The following is a 19,469-nucleotide window of genomic DNA, read 5'->3' as shown; positions in this document are numbered from 1 at the left end:
GGAAGGTTGAGGAGGCGCAGGGAGATGGAGAGAGTTGATCAAAAGGAGAATTGTGTTCTATGAGTGATTGTAATTGGGGTAGCAGTATTTATTTAATCTAGTCATTTTTTAAACAGTGTCCCTTCCACACACCTCCAAGGCCGTGTGACCTCATCTTCTTGACAAAGTCTAGGTGACTGAGAAAGATGTTGGTGTCCAGGACAATGATCAGATCCTGCTGAAGATCCTCCTCTTTACCTACACAGGTGAGCAGGATTTTAATACTGAGTCCGTCTCCAATGGCCTTATGTGCATACTGAGGTGGAAGGCACTGACGGGACAAACCTAATGTCTTAAACACCTTCTATTAAAACACTTGGGTCACGGCATAGTGCCTCTGTGTAATTGTTTGGCTTGTATGTGTGGAGGGGTTGTTAGTGGTGGTTCTCTCACTGAGTGTGAATGTGATGCCCTCCTCTGATGGGTCGATGTCCATGCTGGTGAGTTCTCCATAGATCTCCACCACATTCAGCTCTAGCCTCTTCTCACTGCGGGCCAGATGCAGCTCCTCCACCAGCTGCATCTAACAAAGACACACACACTTAATGCAAGCTTAGAGACACACCTATATCAATAATTGGTCATGATGTTGAGAAACCTACCTCTTGGTCATTATCATAGACTTCTATATAATCTTCAGGGGAAGTTGTTCTGTTACAGGGTGGTGATGTCATCCCCTGAGCTGACCTGGGCCGTAATTCTTTAGAACCTTTGGAAGATTCTGGAACCGTTTCACATTTGTGCTGCTTGTTTCTGTTCACAGCAGCAGACACACCGTCTTTGGAGTTCAGAGATTTGGACACACTCCTTGGTGTCCAAAGCTTGGACGCACTTCCTGTCTGGTGAGAAAGCCTAGAAGCAGGAGACACCACCTTCACTCTAGCACTGATGGGCTTATTGTCGTTATCATCCTCCTGGTCACCCCCCCAGATGGCTCTATTAACTGGCAGTGGCACAAGTTTGGACTTCTTTGGGATCTTAAAATTGAGAGGCAGCTGAGGTTTGGGTAGCGGCATCTGTACCTCGGCACACGTGGACTTAGATGTTGCTGATGTTTTGGACAGATCAGAGACATTCCTCTGCTTTTGGGTGGTAGGCCTATGTCTTTCTGTGTTTGAGATTTTCTCAAAGGTAGCGTTTTTAGTAGAGGTGGAGGACTGCTTTGTGGTGGTGGTGTTGTTAGAGGGAAGACTATAGGATTTTGCTCCACTCTTGTCCCGTTTAGCCTTTAAAACATCCTCCTTTTCTTCTTCAGATCTCCTCTTCACTAGCTTCCTCCTCTTCTCCCTCATCTCTTCAGCCAGTGACAGGGACAGTTGGGGGTCCTGGTAGGTCCTACCTTGGGAGGTGTGGTCCTTCCCAATGCCAGGCTTCTCCTCAGGTCTGGATCTCCTTTTCACCAGCGTCTTCCTCTGCTCCTTCAGCTGGGCCATGAGGGACCTGGGACTGGTCGTCAGTCTGCTCGAGGCTGTTTTGGAGGGGCTCTTGTCAGATGGCTTACTGGAGCTTCCCTGGAACGTAAGGATCTTCTCCACATTTTGGGACTGGGTCTTATTCGCGCTCAGACTGCTGACTGGTTTGGAAGACACCCTTTCTGCGGTCTTGACCCCGGTGGTAGCCGACCCATCCTGGCTGGGGCAACTCTTCCTCACAGAGCTGTCCTGAGGAGGGGTTCCAAGAGGACAGGCGTTTTTTCCCTCGGCTGCACCCTGCGACTTTGTTTTCTCCAGTCTGTAGAGAGCTTTTTTGAACTCCCGGTCTTTCTCATGACTGCTCCCTGCTGCACTGTTCCCTGGGGTGGAGTGGCTAACTCTTTTCTCTCTCCCCCGTTTCTCCTCTGCAGAACAGCTGCCACGGTGCGTCCCCTCTGCACGACTGCGTTTCTTGGTGCCCTTTTCCTTCTGTGACGAATGCTTGATTAAAGACAAAAACAAACAAAAAACACTTTTAGCCTTGGTTAACACTCCTAGCAAGAGATGTAAGAGAAGACTCTGAGGTCACAATAAATGTCAGCAAACTCCTCACCTCACTGGAAGAAAAAGATAACTTATTTGTCTCCTTCTCCTTCTTCTGCTTCTTCTTCTTCTTGGACTTCTTTGACATCTTGGTAGAAAATCCCTGTTAAATAAGAGAAACCTATACAGTAAATGAACAAAATAGCAGCTGAGATGTTCTCTTCTTATAACAGAATCCTTCATTCAAAGAAAAATACAAAACATGTCATCTCTGAATCCAACTTCCAATGGAGACTGGAGTCAATGTTTTGACCTCACGGAGATACTTCATATCCCTGAGAGATACTTCAAGTTCTCTCATTGGCTAGCTACTTACGCAATGTTCCCCTGAAACTCGCAGTGATACAATACAGTCTGAATGTAATTTGTAGGGAAGCATGGAGAAGAAACATGAGGCTAAGTGCTCAAATAGAGTTATGTGAATGTAGCTAAATGAATACATACCCAGTAAAATCAAGGTTATTGAATATTCACAGCTATCTTAGAATGAACTGTCAGTTACAGTAGAGTTCCAGTTACTAACGTTAGGAGAGCCTATCTAGGTTAGCGAGCTAGCAATTGTTCCAAATCAACATCATCTCGTGTGATATACCCACGACACTCATAATGAACTTACTGAATGTGTGCACAACACTGGTTTTATCAAAATGTGAGAAACTTTCATTGACAAATGCATTTAAATTAGATAATAAGACGGTTTGCTAAAGCCCTACAATCACGCTTACCTTGGGCTACTGAATAGACCACTGTCAGAAAACATCCGTACACGTCAGATTGAACGGAAACAGAGGTTCTGGAGGATCATGGGATGTGTAGTTTCTAGACTTACATATTTGACGGTTCAGAAATTTTAATTTTTATATAGTGGACAAAGGTTAATATAAAAGATAGTAGATTCTTCATAATATATTTCTCATGTTTTGTTTAAAGGGCTAATCAGTTGAAACAATAGCAAATCAAACCTACCACTCTGTTTCAGTTAAAAGTTGAGGGATGGGGCTGGAGAAATGCAACCGCTGTCATATTCATAGACCAAGCTATGGTTGCAAGAACTGACCATCCATTATATTAGTATTATAGTTTAACCATGTTTTGAGGCTATACAGTGTTTGTTTACATTTACTTTGTTTACCAACATTGGAGTTAAACAATGTAAATATTTTGAGTTGTGATGGGGTAAGACCGTTAAACTATGCTAATTAGGTATATATAAGTTATATATATTTTTTTTAATCTATAGGTACATATCATTAATGTATATCCAAAAATGTATGTAGCAACTGCTGATTGCCCCTTTAAGGACAATCAAGTGATTGCGTAGAAAGTTAATGTATATATTTAACCCAGACATCTTAGATGTTCTCATTTTGTTATCCTATTCTATAATTATTATTTCGTTATTTCTTGCAAAAATGTTGTCTTCAAATAATAAAAAGTGATTAAAATGAAGGTTTACGCAATTTGCGTAGGGGGAGTAAAAAGCATAGCCTGCGTATTTCTCTCTACTTTAGTAAAATGGCGGAGCTCAAGGAAGCAGACGCCGAACAACTACACCAGGAGGACGTCGATATAAAAGGTTCGAAAACTACGACTGTCTATATTTTAGTGAAAACTAAAGACAATATTAATTTATACACAATACAATATACATCCAGCATCCTTATTATGAGGTAAATAGGCATTGATTTCGACTTTTTAACTGCTGAAGTAAATGAGGGCCTCACCACGGAGCTCCACCATGGGACCTAGTAGTAAATAATCTTGACAACAGGAAATAAGCTGCCGTGAAAAACGTAGCTATTACAAATAACCTACATTTATCGAACTGTCTTCACATTGTATTGATTAAATACTTCGATCAACATTTGTCCTCGTTTTATATTTTACGTAGCAATGGTCTGGTCACGGAGCTCCGCAATAGGACCGTAGGGGTTGCAGCGGTTCACAATTTCGAACCCAACCCTACGTACATCATCGCACCGCACATTTAATTCTGACAATCTATATTGCCCCCACCCCCCCTTCCCCAAAGACAATTTAAAAAATACGAAGGAAAATCACATAGGAATAGTCCAGTGCATGTTTCTCATTTAGAAAACAGGTAACCTTTTAACATTGATGTTGTCTAGGAGGCTATGAGCATCACTAAGTTCTGTGACTCAACAAATCTTGTGAAAAACACACAATTCATTATTTCCCACTATAAATATTTGAAATGTCTATGAATCATTTGGGGCATGATATTCTGATCTAGTCCAGTCTAAACTTGTCCATTAGGTGGTGGAGTCTCAGACACACTGGTCCCAGAAGAGAGACAGCCTGCTGAGGATGATGCATCTTCAGCCAGTAGTACTGTGGGGAAGACTGAGGCACTGGCAGGGGACAATGATGCCAAACCATCAACCACAACCAGTGGTAATAAGAACACCATTCACTGTATATGGACCCAGAAATGAGTCCAGTACACATACATTATTTGAATGCTTTCAGTTGCCTTTGATTCTAGATGATGAGTATGACTACGATAATAGGATTTTGTTTAATGATCCTTTCAATACTAATGTTACAGATAGACACATCTCTATCCAGACCAAACTAGAGGGCCTGGAGGTGCTGACCGACCTAAACGGAGGCAAGATAATCTTTCTTAAAAAGTATATAAATAGTCTTCCCTCCTATGCTTTTGTATTTACTAGTTCCAATCTCTTTGCTCTATCTCTGTTTTCCACAGCTGGGAGGAAGGCGTGTCCACTATGCCCTGAGGAGAAGTTTAAGGCCTGCTACAGCCACAAGCTACGACGCCACCTCCAGAACCTCCACTGGAAGGTCTATGTGGAGTTTGAAGGTACCATCATCACCATACAAAGATTATATTGCTATACTGTCTACTACAGTATGCATGTACACACACACACACACACACACACACACACACACACACACACACACACACACACACACACACACACACACACACAGGAACTGATGTTGTTGTCTTCCCACCTGCTGAGTCTCTGCCGTTAGCACATGGCTTGGTCGACTCAGCTCTATGTAGGTGTTAACAGGTTCTTGGATAGTGAGAGGATCAGTACTTACCAAGTTCCATATGAATGGTAGTCAGAGCTATCCCACTGGGCACATATGTCAATTTAATGTCTATTCCACATCATTTAAGTGAACTAGTGTTTGCCAAGTAGGATGTATTTTATATTTATACTTTAGTTATTTAGGAGACTCTCTTATCCAGAGCAATTAGGGTTAAGGTGCCTTGCTCAAGGGCACATCTTTTTCACCTAGTTGGCTCGGAGATTCGAACCAGCGACCTTTTGGTTACTGGCCCAACACTCTTAACTGCTAGACTATCTGCCGGATGTGAGCAGAAATGCTTTAGGAAAGTCATTGAGTGAGTTGTGTTACTTGTATAGATTTAGGCTTCCTATTCCTAAGCAATCACTGGTAAAGATTGACAGTGAATAATATGACAGTCAGTGAAGTGTAACTGGAGTTAAATGATACCTCCGTGCTAGCAGCAGTACAGTTATGGGAAGGTTTTCAAGGGATATGGCATCAACTGGTAGTACGATGTTCCCTGATGATGACCTACAATAACCTCTGACCCCCCTCCACCCACAGGTCAGAAGATGTGCATCTGTCACCTGCCCTGCAGACAGCTGAGGCCCAGCCCAAGCCCCAATGGAGACCAGGTGAGACTCTGTCCATCACACCTGATAACCAACACCAGAAATGACTGAGGGCCACTTGTCTCCACAATGTCTTTATTTTTTCTTTCCAAATCAACTCTAATTGCATGAAAGTTACTGTACGAAGCATGGTACTATGGTAAGTGTGTGTGTGTGTGTGTGTGTGTGTGTGTGTGTGTGTGTGTGTGTGTGTGTGTGTGTGTGTGTGTGTGTGTGTGTGTGTGTGTGTGTGTGTGTGTGTGTTGTGTGTGTGTGTGTGTGTGTGTGTGTGTGTATGAAGCATGGTACTATCATGACCGTGTGTGTATGTGTTCTCCCCCAGGCTCCAGGCAGGCTGGTGGCACATTACCACTGTGTAGTGTGTTCAGTCACCATCGCCCGCAAGACGGACATGATCAGTCACCTGAAACGCCACGTCAACAAGGGAGAGACTGAGGCCAGCTACTCAGGCAGCTCTGATGTGCCCTTTGAGGAGCCAGGTGAACTCTCACCAACCTTAAGCGAAACACGAAACCAAAGTTTCTGTCTACCACTTTGACAATAAATACATTTGATTGATTGATTTATACTAGAGGCAGCAGGTAGCCTAGTGGTTAGAGTGTTGGGCCAGTAACCGAAAGGTTGGTAGATCAAATCCCCGAGCTGACAAGGTAAAAATCTGTCGCTCTGCCCCTGAACAAGGCAGTTTGTTCTTAACTGACTTGGCTAGTTAAATGTAAATACTCAACCTTGACCAAAACACAACCCTTCTATACACAGTTGAAAATGTAGCCTTTTTCTCATTGGTTGACAGCTCCGTCTGGACAGGCCTATGAGATAATGAAAGAGCTGGGGACCAATGTTCAGCTCATGCCCAACCATACGACCCCACAGAAGACTGACACCTACTTCAACCGCAAGATGAAGACCAACAGGTCAAACAATATCCTCTTCAACAATGTTACATTTCATTTGGTTTCGTAAAAGAACAGTGAGTGACTGAAAGTGTTGGTGTGTGTGTGTGTGTGTTACAGGCAGCTCGTATTCTGTTCCCTGGCGGTCCTGGCTGAGGAGAGGAACCCGTTGGAGAGTCTGGATGCGTTTGGAGCCACAGGCATTATGGGACTCCAGTGGGCCAAGCACCTGAGGAACGCCGTCAAGGTGACCATAACCGACATCAATGAAGTGTGTGTCAAGATGATCCGCGAGAACTGCAACCTCAACCACATCCGGGTGGAGGGGTCGCGGGGGTCATCCCGGGTCCCTGACGGGGGGGCGGGGGATGTGGACGGGGTGCCCATCGCTACCGTGGAGGTCGCCAAGATGGATGCCAACGTTATCATGCACCTGAGGTCTTTTGACTACATGTGAGTAGGAGGAGCTGGGGAGGGAATGTCTTATTGCTGGGGGGTGGGAGGAGTTAGGGAGGGAACGTCTTATTGATGGGGTGGGGGAGGAGTTAGGGAGGGAACGTCTTATTGATGGGGTGGGGGGAGGAGTTAGGGAGGGAACGTCTTATTGATGGGGGAGGAGTTAGGGAGGGAACGTCTCATTGATGGGGTGGGGGGAGGAGTTAGGGAGGGAACGTCTTATTGATGGGGTGGGGGAGGAGTTAGGGAGGGAACGTTTTATTGATGGGGTGGGGAGTTAGGTGGGGAACGTCTTGATGGGGGAGGAGTTAGGTGGGGAACGTCTTATTGATGGGGGAGGAGTTAGGTAGGGAACGTCTTATTGATGGGGGTGGGAGGAGTTAGGGGGAACGTCTTATTGATGGGGGTGGGAGGAGTTAGGGGGAACGTCTTATTGATGGGGGTGGGAGGAGTTAGGGGGAACGTCTTATTGATCGGGGGTGGGAGGAGTTAGGGGGAACGTCTTATTGATGGGGGTGGGAGGAGTTAGGGGGAACGTCTTATTGATGGGGGTGGGAGGAGTTAGTTAGGGGGAACGTCTTATTGATGGGGGTGGGAGGAGTTAGGGAGGGAACGCGTCTTATTGATGGGGTGGAGGGAGGAGTTAGGGGGAACGTCTTATTGATGGGGGAGGAGTTAGGGGGAACGTCTTATTGATGGGGGTGGGAGGAGTTAGGGAGGGAACGTCTTATTGATGGGGTGGGGGAGGAGTTAGGTGGGGAATCTCTTATTGATGGGGGAGGAGTTAGGGAGGGAACGTCTTATTGATGGGGTGGGGGAGGAGTTAGGTGGGGAACGTCTTATTGATGGGGGAGGAGTTAGGGAGGGAACGTCTTATTGATGGGGGTGGGAGGAGTTAGGGAGGGAACGTCTTATTGATGGGGTGGGGGAGGAGTTGGGGAGGGAACGTCTTATTGATGGGGGGAGTTGGGGAGGGAACGTCTTATTGATGGGGGAGTTGGGGAGGGAACGTCTTATTGATGGGGGTGGGAGGAGTTAGGGAGGGAACGTCTTATTGATGGGGGTGGGAGGAGTTAGGGAGGGAACGTCTTATTGATGGGGGTGGGAGGAGTTAGGGAGGGAACGTCTTATTGATGGGGGTTGGAGGAGTTAGGGAGGGAAAGTCTTATTGGTGGGGGTGGGAGGAGTTAGGGAGGGAACATCTTATTGATGGGGGGTGGGAGGAGTTGGGGAGGGAACGTCTTATTGATGGGGGTGGGAGGAGTTGGGGAGGGAACGTATTATTGATGGGGGAGGAGTTAGGGAGGGAACGTCTTATTGATTGGGGGAGTTGGGAAGGGAACGTCTTATTGATTGGGGGAGTTGGGAAGGAACGTCTTATTGATTGGGGGGAGTTGGGAAGGGAACGTATTATTGATGGGGGGAGTTAGGGAGGGAACGTCTTATTGATGGGGGGAGTTAAGGAGGGAACGTCTTATTGATGGGGGTGTTGGGGAGGGAACGTATTATTGATGGGGGGAGTTAGGGAGGGAACGTCTTATTGATGGGGGGAGTTAGGAGATGGGGTGGGAGGAGATGGGGAGGGAACGTCTTATTGATGGGGGGTGGGAGGAGATGGGGAGGGAACGTCTTATTGATGGGGGTGGGAGGAGATGGGGAGGGAACGTGTTATTGATGGGGGTGTGGGAGGAGATGGGGAGGGAAGGTCTTATTGATGGGGGGAGTGTTGGGGAGGGAACGTATTATTGATGGGGGGAGTTAGGGAGGGAACGTCTTATTGATGGGGGGAGTTAGGAGATGGGGTGGGAGGAGATGGGGAGGGAACGTCTTATTGATGGGGGGTGGGAGGAGATGGGGAGGGAACGTCTTATTGATGGGGGTGTGGGAGGAGATGGGGAGGGAAGGTCTTATTGATGGGGGTGGGAGGAGATGGGGAGGAGATGGGGAGGGAACGTCTTATTGATAGGGGGAGGAGATGGGGAGGGAACGTCTTATTGATGGGGGTGGGAGGAGATGGGGAGGAGATGGGGAGGGAACGTCTTATTGATGGGGGTGTGTTAGGAGATGGGGAGGGAACGTCTTATTGATGGGGGGTGGGAGGAGATGGGGAGGGAAGGTCTTATTGATGGGGGTGGGAGGAGATGGGGAGGGAAGGTCTTATTGATGGGGGTGGGAGGAGATGGGGAGGGAAGGTCTTATTGATGGGGGTGGGAGGAGATGGGGAGGGAAGGTCTTATTGATGGGGGTGGGAGGAGATGGGGAGGGAACGTCTTATTGATGGGGGTGTGTTAGGAGATGGGGAGGGAACGTCTTATTGATGGGGGGTGGGAGGAGATGGGGAGGGAACGTATTATTGATGGGGGAGTTAGGGAGGGAACGTCTTATTGATGGGGGGTGGGAGGAGATGGGGAGGGAACGTCTTATTGATGGGGGTGGGAGGAGATGGGGAGGGAACGTGTTATTGATGGGGGTGTGTGGGAGGAGATGGGGAGGGAAGGTCTTATTGATGGGGGAGTGTTGGGGAGGGAACGTATTATTGATGGGGGGAGTTAGGGAGGGAACGTCTTATTGATGGGGGGAGTTAGGAGATGGGGTGGGAGGAGATGGGGAGGGAACGTCTTATTGATGGGGGGGGAGGAGATGGGGAGGGAACGTCTTATTGATGGGGGTGTGGGAGGAGATGGGGAGGGAAGGTCTTATTGATGGGGGTGGGAGGGGAGATGGGGAGGAGATGGGGAGGGAACGTCTTATTGATGGGGGGAGGAGATGGGGAGGGAACGTCTTATTGATGGGGGTGGGAGGAGATGGGGAGGGAACGTCTTATTGATGGGGGTGTGTTAGGAGATGGGGAGGGAAGGTCTTATTGATGGAGGGGTGGGAGGAGATGGGGAGGGAAGGTCTTATTGATGGGGGGTGGGAGGAGATGGGGAGGGAAGGTCTTATTGATGGGGGTGGGAGGAGATGGGGAGGGAAGGTCTTATTGATGGGGGGTGGGAGGAGATGGGGAGGGAAGGTCTTATTGATGGGGGGGTGGGAGGAGATGGGGAGGGAACGTCTTATTGATGGGGGTGCAGCTCTGTAGCGAGAAATGTCACCACCTTTCTTTCCCCTTTTTCTCCTCTATCGTTTGACTTGACATTTGTCTAACAATCACTCAGTCTCAAAGGCTTCAGAGCCTTATCATTCAATAACCCTATTTACAGTATATGATGGCCAGCAGTGTGTTCTATAGACGCTTCACATTATCCATCAAGCCGAACACAAACCAACCTCTGTTTCCATGGTGACCCCCTCAGACACCTGGACCCGTTCGGCACGGCTGTCAATTATCTGGACTCTGCTTTCCGGAACATCCGGAACCTGGGCATCATCTCTGTGACGTCCACGGACACGGGCTCCCTCTACTCTAAGTCCCTGAACGTTACGATGCGCCACTATGGCTCGAATATAGTCCGCACAGAGTACTACAAGGAGCTGGCTGCACGCATGGTGCTGGCCACTGTAGCCAGGTAGGTGACATACTACAAGGACCTGGCTGCATGCATGGTGCTGGTCACTGTAGCCAGGTAGGTGAAATACTACAAGGAGCTGGCTGCATGCATGGTGCTGGTCACTGTAGCCAGGTAGGTGAAATACTACAAGGAGCTGGCTGCATGCATGGTGCTGGTCACTGTATCCAGGTAGGTGAAATACTACAAGGAGCTGGCTGCATGCATGGTGCTGGTCACTGTATCCAGGTAGGTGAAATACTACAAGGAGCTGGCTGCATGCATGGTGCTGGTCACTGTATCCAGGTAGGTGAAATACTCTCAGCTTATTTACCACTGAATTGCTGTGTGTGACTGTGTAACATTTTCATTGTGTATGTCTTTGTTTAACTTGTGTGTTTTTCTTTGGGGTGGCTTTGAGATGCTGTTGGCAGTGAAAGTGTAACGTGTGTGTGTGGGATGTATGCTTCAGTGTGTGTGTGTGTGTGTGTGTGTTTCAGTGTGTAGTATTTCATGCATCTGTCTCATGCGTGTATTGCTTTCAGGGCGGCAGCACGCTGTAATAAGGGCATAGAAGTGTTGCTGGCGGTGGCTGTGGAACACTTTGTCCTGGTGGTCGTCAGAGTCCTCAGGGGTCCCACCCAGGCCGACGAGTCAGCCAAGAGGATCAGACAGCTCATCCACTGCCAGTGGTGTGAGGAGAGGGTGTTCCTCAAACTGGGGAGCATGGTGGAGGGTAAGAAGGTTAAGTAGAGTAGAGGGTAAGTCTGGAAATGGTTCAGGGGTTTCTGATAGGGAGAGAGGACGGTACATGTGGAGGGGAATTTGAAATCACTCTGTAGTTAGGATTTTCACTTTTCCCCCTACAGAAAACCTGTACAGACAACTGCCCTGCAACTGTCATGGAAGCATGCCTGGCAAGACAGCGGTGGAGCTGGGACCGCTATGGTAGAACTTTTTGCATATATTGGGTGATATACAATATTTGAACCAGTGAAGTAGTTCTGGCCTCCATCTTTAAGTGTTTAACTGTAACCTACGTATGTTTTTCCCTCCCAGGTCTGGTCCTCTGTTTAACTCCGGGTTCCTGAGGAGGATGTTGTTTGCAGCGGTGCAGCACAGTATGGAGGATATTCAGCCTCTGGTCAAGACTCTGATCTGTGAGTCAGAGTGCACAACTCTCAAGTCCTCTGTTCACGGGCCCACTGCACTCATCAACCAAGGTAATCTCCAGGGTCGTGGGTGTGTCTATGTGGAGGGGGCGGGTGGTGAAGGGATTCTATTGACATGTTGCATGTTTACTCTCCAGTGGAATGTGGTGTAGTCATCAAGGTACAGAAGGTGGAGGAGTCGGGCACCGCTGACCACTCAGGTAACAAGACACACATTCTGTTATAAAGAGAGGGACCTTCACCTGTCTACAACATTAGCTCCTTCTCCGGTCTACAACATTAGCTCCTTCTCTGGTCTACAACATTAGCTCCTTCTCCGGTCTACAACATTAGCTCCTTCTCCGGTCTACAACATTAGCTCCTTCTCCGGTCTACAACATTAGCTCCTTCTCCGGTCTACAACATTAGCTCCTTCTCCGGTCTACAACATTAGCTCCTTCTCCGGTCTACAACATTAGCTCCTTCTCCGGTCTACAACATTAGCTCCTTCTCCGGTCTACAACATTAGCTCCTTCTCCGGTCTACAACATTAGCTCCTTCTCCGGTCTACAACATTAGCTCCTTCTCCGGTCTACAACATTAGCTCCTTCTCCGGTCTACAACATTAGCTCCTTCTCCGGTCTACAACATTAGCTCCTTCTCCGGTCTACAACATTAGCCATGCCATGTTGTAGTAATGTTATTCAATATGTTGATGTGATGTTACTTTAACACAGGGAAGAGAAAGACAGGAGATGAGCCAGGTAACGTGGTGAAGAAGCTGAAATCAGACGGGTCTCTGGAGCACCCAGCGTTCTACTACGGTATTCACCGCCACAGCATCAGAGGCATGAACATGCCCAAGTGAGTGAACCCTAACACTATGTCACTAAGATTTCCTGAGGTCAAAACGCATCAGTTTCCGGGGGGGTAGCAGTATTCTCAAACATGTGAGGGTTGCCACAGTGTTTCTACCTTCCACCTTTTAGAGCTCTGTGGTTCTAAATCAGGTTTAGTGGATATATTCTGTTATTACAGTCTTATTACACAAAAGATCTCAATGTAAATGCATGTTCTATTTCCTCTCATCAATCCATCTCCCTCTCTCCAGGTTGAATAGGTTCCTGCAGTACTTGACGGAGGCGGGCTTCAGAGTGAGCCGCACCCACTTTGACCCAACAGGGGTGCGGACCGACGCCACGCTGGACCAGTTCAAGTCAGTGCTCACCAAATACAGCGTGCCCACCTACACCAACACCACGGCAACCCAAAACCCAGAGGAGACGGTACGGGCTATGGAGTGACCCACCCTGGGTAGAATCAAGGCCTCATCACCTCTTCTCTCCCTCTCAGAGGTGACATATGTCTCAAATGCCACCCTATTCCCTATATAGTACACTACCTTAGACCAGGGCCCATAACCCTATTCCCTATATAGTGCACTACTTTAGACCAGGGCCCATAACCCTATTCCCCATATAGTGCACTACTTTAGACCAGGGCCCATAACCCTATTCCCCATATAGTGCACTACTTTTGACCAGGGCCCATAGTAGTACACTATAGGTAATAGGGTGGCATTTTCTCTCTGTGCAGGGACACTGGTTGTAAAGAGTGGCTCACTCTGCACTGATTTGTATTTTCCTCTTGATTTCATTCATCACTGGTACTTTGTAAATGTTCTCTCACAATGCTTCTAGATTAATAGAGTTCTGCTTTTCCAATAGAGCTGAAGTATTGGTTAAATGCAGACAGATAATAGCCTCTATTCTGCTCATTGACTCATATTTATTTTATTCTTGTGAATAATTACTTTACAATTTTATTTTCTGAGTTCATCTTAAATGGTGGCCGTTTTCATCTTTTTTTAAACTATTATGTACATTTTTACTCTGGGTAAAAGGTAATAAAATATTGTTGCAAAGCCTGAAGCCCAACTGTGTAAATGTGCGTTTTAAGTTATGGACATTCACATTCCTCCCAGTGATTCCCCTGATTTACATAATTTTTTACTGAGACAGGTTCTGACATGTTTTGGGACTTCTGCAGGAGTCAACCTTGTAGCTGTGTCCTTACCATAATCCCAGCATCTACAGCCAAGTGAACACAGTACAGTCACTCTCTGAAGCTTTTCTGAGAGGAGGAACTGTCTGGAAGGTGTTATTTAGATGGGGTCAGATGCTGAATTTCACCCTGGATATCATCAGTGAAACACACACACGTGTGTGTGTATATATGTGTGTGTGTGTTTCACTGGTGAAATTCTAAGCTGCCCTTTGGAAATGGAGTCATTCCCTTTGGCTCTAAGACCTCAGGTCACACCAAGGAGAAATACTGTATCCAAAATGGCCACTGAATACAATGGATTCAATTTAGACTTTGTGTCACTGGCCTACACACAACACCCATATTGGGGAAATGTTTAGAAATTAATTAAAAATGAAAAGCTGAAATGTATTCAACTCCTTTGTTATGGCAAGCCTAAATATACTACATGACCAAAAGTATATGGACACCTGCTTGTCGAACATCTCATTCCAAAATCATGGGCATTAATATGGAGTTGGTCCCCCGTTTGCTGCTCTAACAGCCTCAACAATTCTGGGAAGACTTTCCACTCGATGTTGGAACACTGCTGCTGGGACATGCTTCCATTCAGCCACAAGAGCATTAATGAGGTCGGGCACTTATGTTGGGGCGATTAGGCCTAGCTCGCAGTCGGCATTCCAATTCATACCAAAGGTGTTTGATGGGGTTGAGGTCAGGGCTCTGTGCAGGCCAGTCAGATTCTTCAACACCGATCTTGATAGACCATTTCTGTATGGACCTAGCTTTCTGCACGGGGGCATTGTCATGCTGAAACAGGAAAGGGCCTTCCCCAAACTGTTGCCACAAAATTAGAAGCACAGAATCATCTAGAATGTCATTGTATGCTGTAGAGTTAAGATTTCCCTTCACTGGAACTAAGGGGCCAAGCCCGACCCATGAAAAACAGTCCCAGAACATTATTCCTCGTCCAACAAACTTTATAGTCGGCACAATGCATTCAGGCAGGTAGCGTTCTCCTGGTATCCGCCAAGTCCAGATTCGTCCGTTGGACTGCGAGATGGTGAAGTGTGATTCATCACTCCAGAGAACACGTTTCCACTTTTTCAGAGTCCGATGGCAGAGAGCTTTACACCACTCCAGCCAATGCTTGGCATTGCGCATGGGGATCTTAGGCTTGTGTGTGGCTGTTTGTCTATGGAGATTGCATGGCGGTGTGCTTGATTTTATACACATATCAGCAACGGGTGTGGCTGAAATAGCCGAATCCACTAATTGGAAGGGGTGGCCACATACTTTTGTATTTATAGTGTAAGTTCAGGAGTAAAAAATGTGCTTATTAAGTGGCATGGAATCACATTGTGTGCAATAATAATGTGTAACATCATCTCTGTACCCCACACATACAATTATCCCTCAGTCGACCAGTGAATTTCAAACACAAAGACCAGGGACGTTTTCCAATGCCTCGCAAAGAAGAGTACCTATTGGTACATGGGTAAAAAAAATAAAAAGCAGACATTGAATATCCCTTTGAATATGGTGAAGTTATTAATAACACTTTGGATGGTGTATCAATACACCCAGTCACTACAAAGATACAGGCGTCCTTCCTAACTCAGTTGCCGGAGAGGAAGGAAACCGCTCAGGGATTTCACCACGAGACCAATCGGGATTTAAAACAGTTTAATGGCTGCGATAGGAGAAAACTGAGGATGGATCAACAACATTTTAGTTACTTCACAATAATTAACAGAGTTAAAAGAAGGAAGCCTGTACACCCTGTCCAACGGCAGAATAGAACAGCTACGTCCAGTAAGACGTACGAACGAAAAAAATGCCTCAAATAATGATACATTTCTGTTATGACTAAAAAAGTAATATGTGAAGTCAGCCAATATTTATTGTGTTTTGTTGAAAATCTGTAGGCCTAAGTCGGTCACTTAAATTCTGGAGGAGGGGTGGGGGTGTGTGTCTATTTGTCAATAACAGCTGGTGTCCGATGTCTAATATTAAGGTAGTCTCGAGGTATTGCTCGCCTAAGGTAGAGTACCTCATCTACATTTTTCGTAGCCGTCTATTTACCGCACTCAACAAGCTGTATAAGGCCATAAACAAACAAGAAAACGCTCATCCAGAAGCGGCACACCTGGTGGCCGGGGACTTTAATGCAGGCAAACTTAAATCATTTTACCTCATTTCTACCAGCATGTCACATGTGCAACCAGAGGAAAAAATCTCTAGACCACCTTTACTCCACACACAGAGATGCATACAAAGCTCTCCCTGGCCCTCCATTTGGAAAATCTGACCATAATTCTATCCTGGTTCCTGCTTACAAGCAAAAACTAAAGCAGGCAGTACCAGTGACTCGCTCAATACGGAAGAGGTCAGATGACGAGGATGCTACGCTACAGGACTGTTTTGCAGCACAGACAGGAATATGTTCCGGGATTCATCCAATGGCATTCACAAGTATATCACCTCAGTCACCGGCTTCATCAATAAATACATCTACGAAACGACGTCCCCACAGTGACCGTACGTACATTTCCCGACCAGAAGCCATGGATTACAGGCAACCTCCGCACCGAGCTAAAGGCTACAGCTTTCAAGGAGCAGGGCACTAATCCGGACACTTATAAGAAATCCCACTATGCCCTCAGATGAACGATCAAACAGGCAAAGCGTCAATACAGGGCTAAGATTGACTCCTACTGCACCTGCTCTGATGTTCGGGAGATGTGGCCTGGGCTTGAAAACTATTACTGATTACAAAGGGAAACTCAGCTGCAAGCTGCCCAGTGATGTGAGCCTACCAGATGGGCTAAATGCTTTATATGCTCGCTTCGAGGCAAGCAACACTGAAGCGTGCATGAGAGCACCAGCTGTTCCGGACGACTGTGTGAACACGCTGCCGATGTGAGCAAGACCTTTAAACAGGTCAACATTCACAAGGCCGCTGGGCCAGATGGATTACCAGGACATGTACTCAGAGCATGCGTGGACCAACTGGCAAGTGTCTTCACTAACATTTTCAACCTCTCCCTGACCGAGTCTGTAATACCTACATGTTTCAAGCAGACCACCATACTCCCTGTGCCCAAGAAACCTGCCTAAATGACTACCGCCCCGTAGCACTCACATCGGTAGCCATGAAGTGCTTTGAAAGGCTGGTCATGGTCAGGCTGGTCATGGCTCACATCAACATCATCCTCCCGGAAACCCTAGACCCTAGTTCGCATACTGCCCCGACAGATCCACAGATGACACAATCTCAATCGCACTCCACACTGCCCTTTCCCACCTGGACAAAAGGAACACCTATGTGAGAATGCTGTTCGTTGACTACAGCTCAGCGTTCAACACCATAGTCCCCTCAAAGCTCATCGCTAAGCTAAGGAATTTGGGACTAAACACCTCCCTCTGTAACTGGATCCTGGAATTCCTGACGGGCTGCCCCCAGGTGGTAAGAGTAGGCACCAACACATCTGCCACGCTCATCCTCAAAACAGGGGCACTTCAGGGGTGCGTGCTTAGTCCCCTCCTGTACTCCCTGTTCACCCACGACTGCATGGCCAAGCACGACTCCAACACCATCATTAAGTTTGCTGACGACACAACGGTGGTAGGCCTGATCACCGACAACGATGAGACAGCCTATAGGGTACGTCAGAGACCTGGCAGTGTGGTGCTAGGACAACAATCTCTCCCACAACGTGAGCAAGACAAAGGAGATAATTGTGGACTACAGGAAAAGGAGGGCCGAACACGCCCCCATTCACATCGATGGGGCTGTAGTGGAACGGGTTGAGAGTTTCAAGTTAATTTGTGTCCACATTCCCAACAAACTATCATGGTCCAAACACACAGAGAAAGTCGTGAAGAGGGCACGACAACACCTTTTCCACCTGAGGAGACTGAAAAGATTTGGCATGGGTCCCCAGATCCTCTAAAAGTTCTACAGCTGCACCATCAAGAGCATCCTGGCCGGTTGCATCAATGCCTGGTATGGCAACTGCTCGGCATCTGACCGCAAGGTGCTACAGAGGGTAGTGCGTGCAGCCCGGTACAAGCGATATCGGAGCACCAAGTCTAGGTCCAAAAGGCTCCTTAACAGCTTCTATCTCCAAGCCAAAAGACTGCTGAACAATTAATCAAATGGCCACCCAGATTATTTGCATTGCCCCCCTTTGTTTTTACCTTGCTGTTACTCGCTATTTATTATCTATGCATAGTCACTTCACCCCGACCTACATGTACAAATTACCTCGACCAACCTGTACCCCCGCACACTGACGCGGTACCGGTACCTCCTGTATATAGCCTCATTATTTTTTATCTTATGGTGTTATTTATTATTTATTTTTTACTTTAGTTTATTTAGTAAATATTTTCTTAACTCTATTTTCTTTAAACTACATAGTTGGTTAAGGGCTTGTAAGTAAACATTTCACTGTAAGTTATACACCTGTTGTTTTTGACGCATGTGACAAATAAAATGGGATTTGATTTGAGTACAAAATATTCCAAAACGTGCATTCTGTCTGCAACAAGGCACAAATGTAATACTGCAAAGAATGTGGCAAAGCAAATAACTTTTTTCCTTTTTAGTAAATCCAATACAACACATTACCAAGTACCACCCTACATATTTTCAAGCATAGTGTAGTGGTGGCAGCATGGTGTTATGGGTATGCTTGTATTGTTAAGGACATGGGAGTTTTTCCAGGATAAAAATTCAACAGAATGGAGCTTAGCAAAGCCAAATCCTGGTCCAGTCTGCTTCCTACCAGACACTGGGAGATGAATTCACATTTCAGCAGGACGATAACCTAAAACACAAGACCAAAGATAAAACTGGAGTTGCTTACCAAGATGCCATTGTATGTTCTTGAGTGGCCTAGTTACAATTTCGACTTATATCGGCTTGAAAATCTATGGCAAGACTTAAAATGGCTATCTAGCAATGATCAACAACCAACTTGACAGAGCTTGAAGAATTTTTAAAAGAATAATGTGCAAATATTGTACAATACAGGTGTGCAAAGCTCTTACAGACTTTCCCAGAAAGACTCACAGGAGTAATTGCTGCCAAAGGGGATTCAAACATGCATTGACGCAGTGGTGTGAATACTTATGTAAATGAGATATTTCTGTATTTAAATGTGGGAATATTTCTAAAAACATGTTTTCACTTTGTCATTATGGCATATTGTGTGTAGATGTAGGGGAGAAATCCACTTTGAAATCAAATCAAATGTATTTGTCACATACACATGGTTAGCAGATGTTAATGCGAGTGTAACGAAATGCTTGTGCTTCTAGTTCCGACAATGCAGTAATAACCAACGAGTAATCTAACTAACAATTCCAAAACTACTACCGTATACACACAAGTGTAAAGGGATAAAGAATAAAGAGTATGTACATAAAGATATATGAATGAGTGATGGTAGAGAGCGGCATAGGCAAGATGCAGTAGATGGTATCGAGTACAGTATATACATATGAGATGAGTAATGTAGGGTATGTAAACAAAGTGGCATAGTTTAAAGTGGCTAGTGATACATGTATTACATAAAGATGCAGTAGATGATATAGAGTACAGTATATACGTATACATATGAGATGAATAATGTAGGGTATGTAAACATTATATTAAGTAGCATTGTTTAAA

The 19,469-nt window shown here is 46.3% G+C and overlaps 2 protein-coding genes across 3 annotated transcripts in view; one reads left to right on the top strand and one right to left on the bottom strand.

Annotated features, from left to right (window-relative positions):
• swt1 (SWT1 RNA endoribonuclease homolog) overlaps positions 1–2,861 on the bottom strand; it is a 35,153-nt gene extending 32,292 nt beyond the window's left edge. For both annotated transcript variants that reach the window (XR_002953663.2, XM_024422342.2), the window contains exons 1-5: positions 2,780–2,861; positions 2,065–2,157; positions 642–1,952; positions 433–562; positions 133–237 (exon numbers count right to left, since the gene is read on the bottom strand). Coding sequence is in view for 1 of the 2 variants with exons in the window: in XM_024422342.2 (XP_024278110.1) it covers positions 133–237; positions 433–562; positions 642–1,952; positions 2,065–2,142 (1,624 nt within the window). In the remaining variant the exon portion in view is untranslated. The remainder of the gene's footprint in view (positions 1–132; positions 238–432; positions 563–641; positions 1,953–2,064; positions 2,158–2,779) is intronic.
• Positions 2,862–3,516: 655 nt separating this feature from the next.
• Positions 3,517–13,674, top strand: trmt1l (tRNA methyltransferase 1-like). Its single transcript, XM_042322446.1, has 15 exons — positions 3,517–3,630; positions 4,332–4,469; positions 4,624–4,686; positions 4,786–4,899; positions 5,688–5,758; positions 6,078–6,234; positions 6,549–6,669; positions 6,769–7,101; positions 10,401–10,613; positions 11,138–11,328; positions 11,462–11,540; positions 11,652–11,815; positions 11,902–11,964; positions 12,481–12,607; positions 12,855–13,674. The coding sequence occupies exons 1-15, from the start codon at positions 3,570–3,572 to the stop codon at positions 13,045–13,047; spliced, it is 2,088 nt and encodes a 695-aa protein (XP_042178380.1). The 5' UTR covers positions 3,517–3,569; the 3' UTR covers positions 13,048–13,674.
• Positions 13,675–19,469: the final 5,795 nt, after the last annotated feature.

Source organism: Oncorhynchus tshawytscha, linkage group LG05 (assembly GCF_018296145.1).
Source record: "Oncorhynchus tshawytscha isolate Ot180627B linkage group LG05, Otsh_v2.0, whole genome shotgun sequence".
NCBI lineage: Eukaryota > Metazoa > Chordata > Actinopteri > Salmoniformes > Salmonidae > Oncorhynchus > Oncorhynchus tshawytscha.
The sequence above is the reverse complement of the archived record's forward strand: the minus strand, read 5'-3'. Positions and strand labels throughout refer to the sequence as shown.

Excerpts from the sequence above, each read along its gene's own strand:
- trmt1l (XM_042322446.1), top strand. The coding sequence starts at position 3,570 with ATGGCGGAGCTCAAGGAAGCAGACGCCGAACAACTACACCAGGAGGAC. Across the intron at positions 10,614-11,137 it reads GTGCTGGCCACTGTAGCCAG|GGCGGCAGCACGCTGTAATA; the intron begins GTAGGTGACATA and ends TATTGCTTTCAG. Across the intron at positions 12,608-12,854 it reads AGAGGCATGAACATGCCCAA|GTTGAATAGGTTCCTGCAGT; the intron begins GTGAGTGAACCC and ends CCCTCTCTCCAG.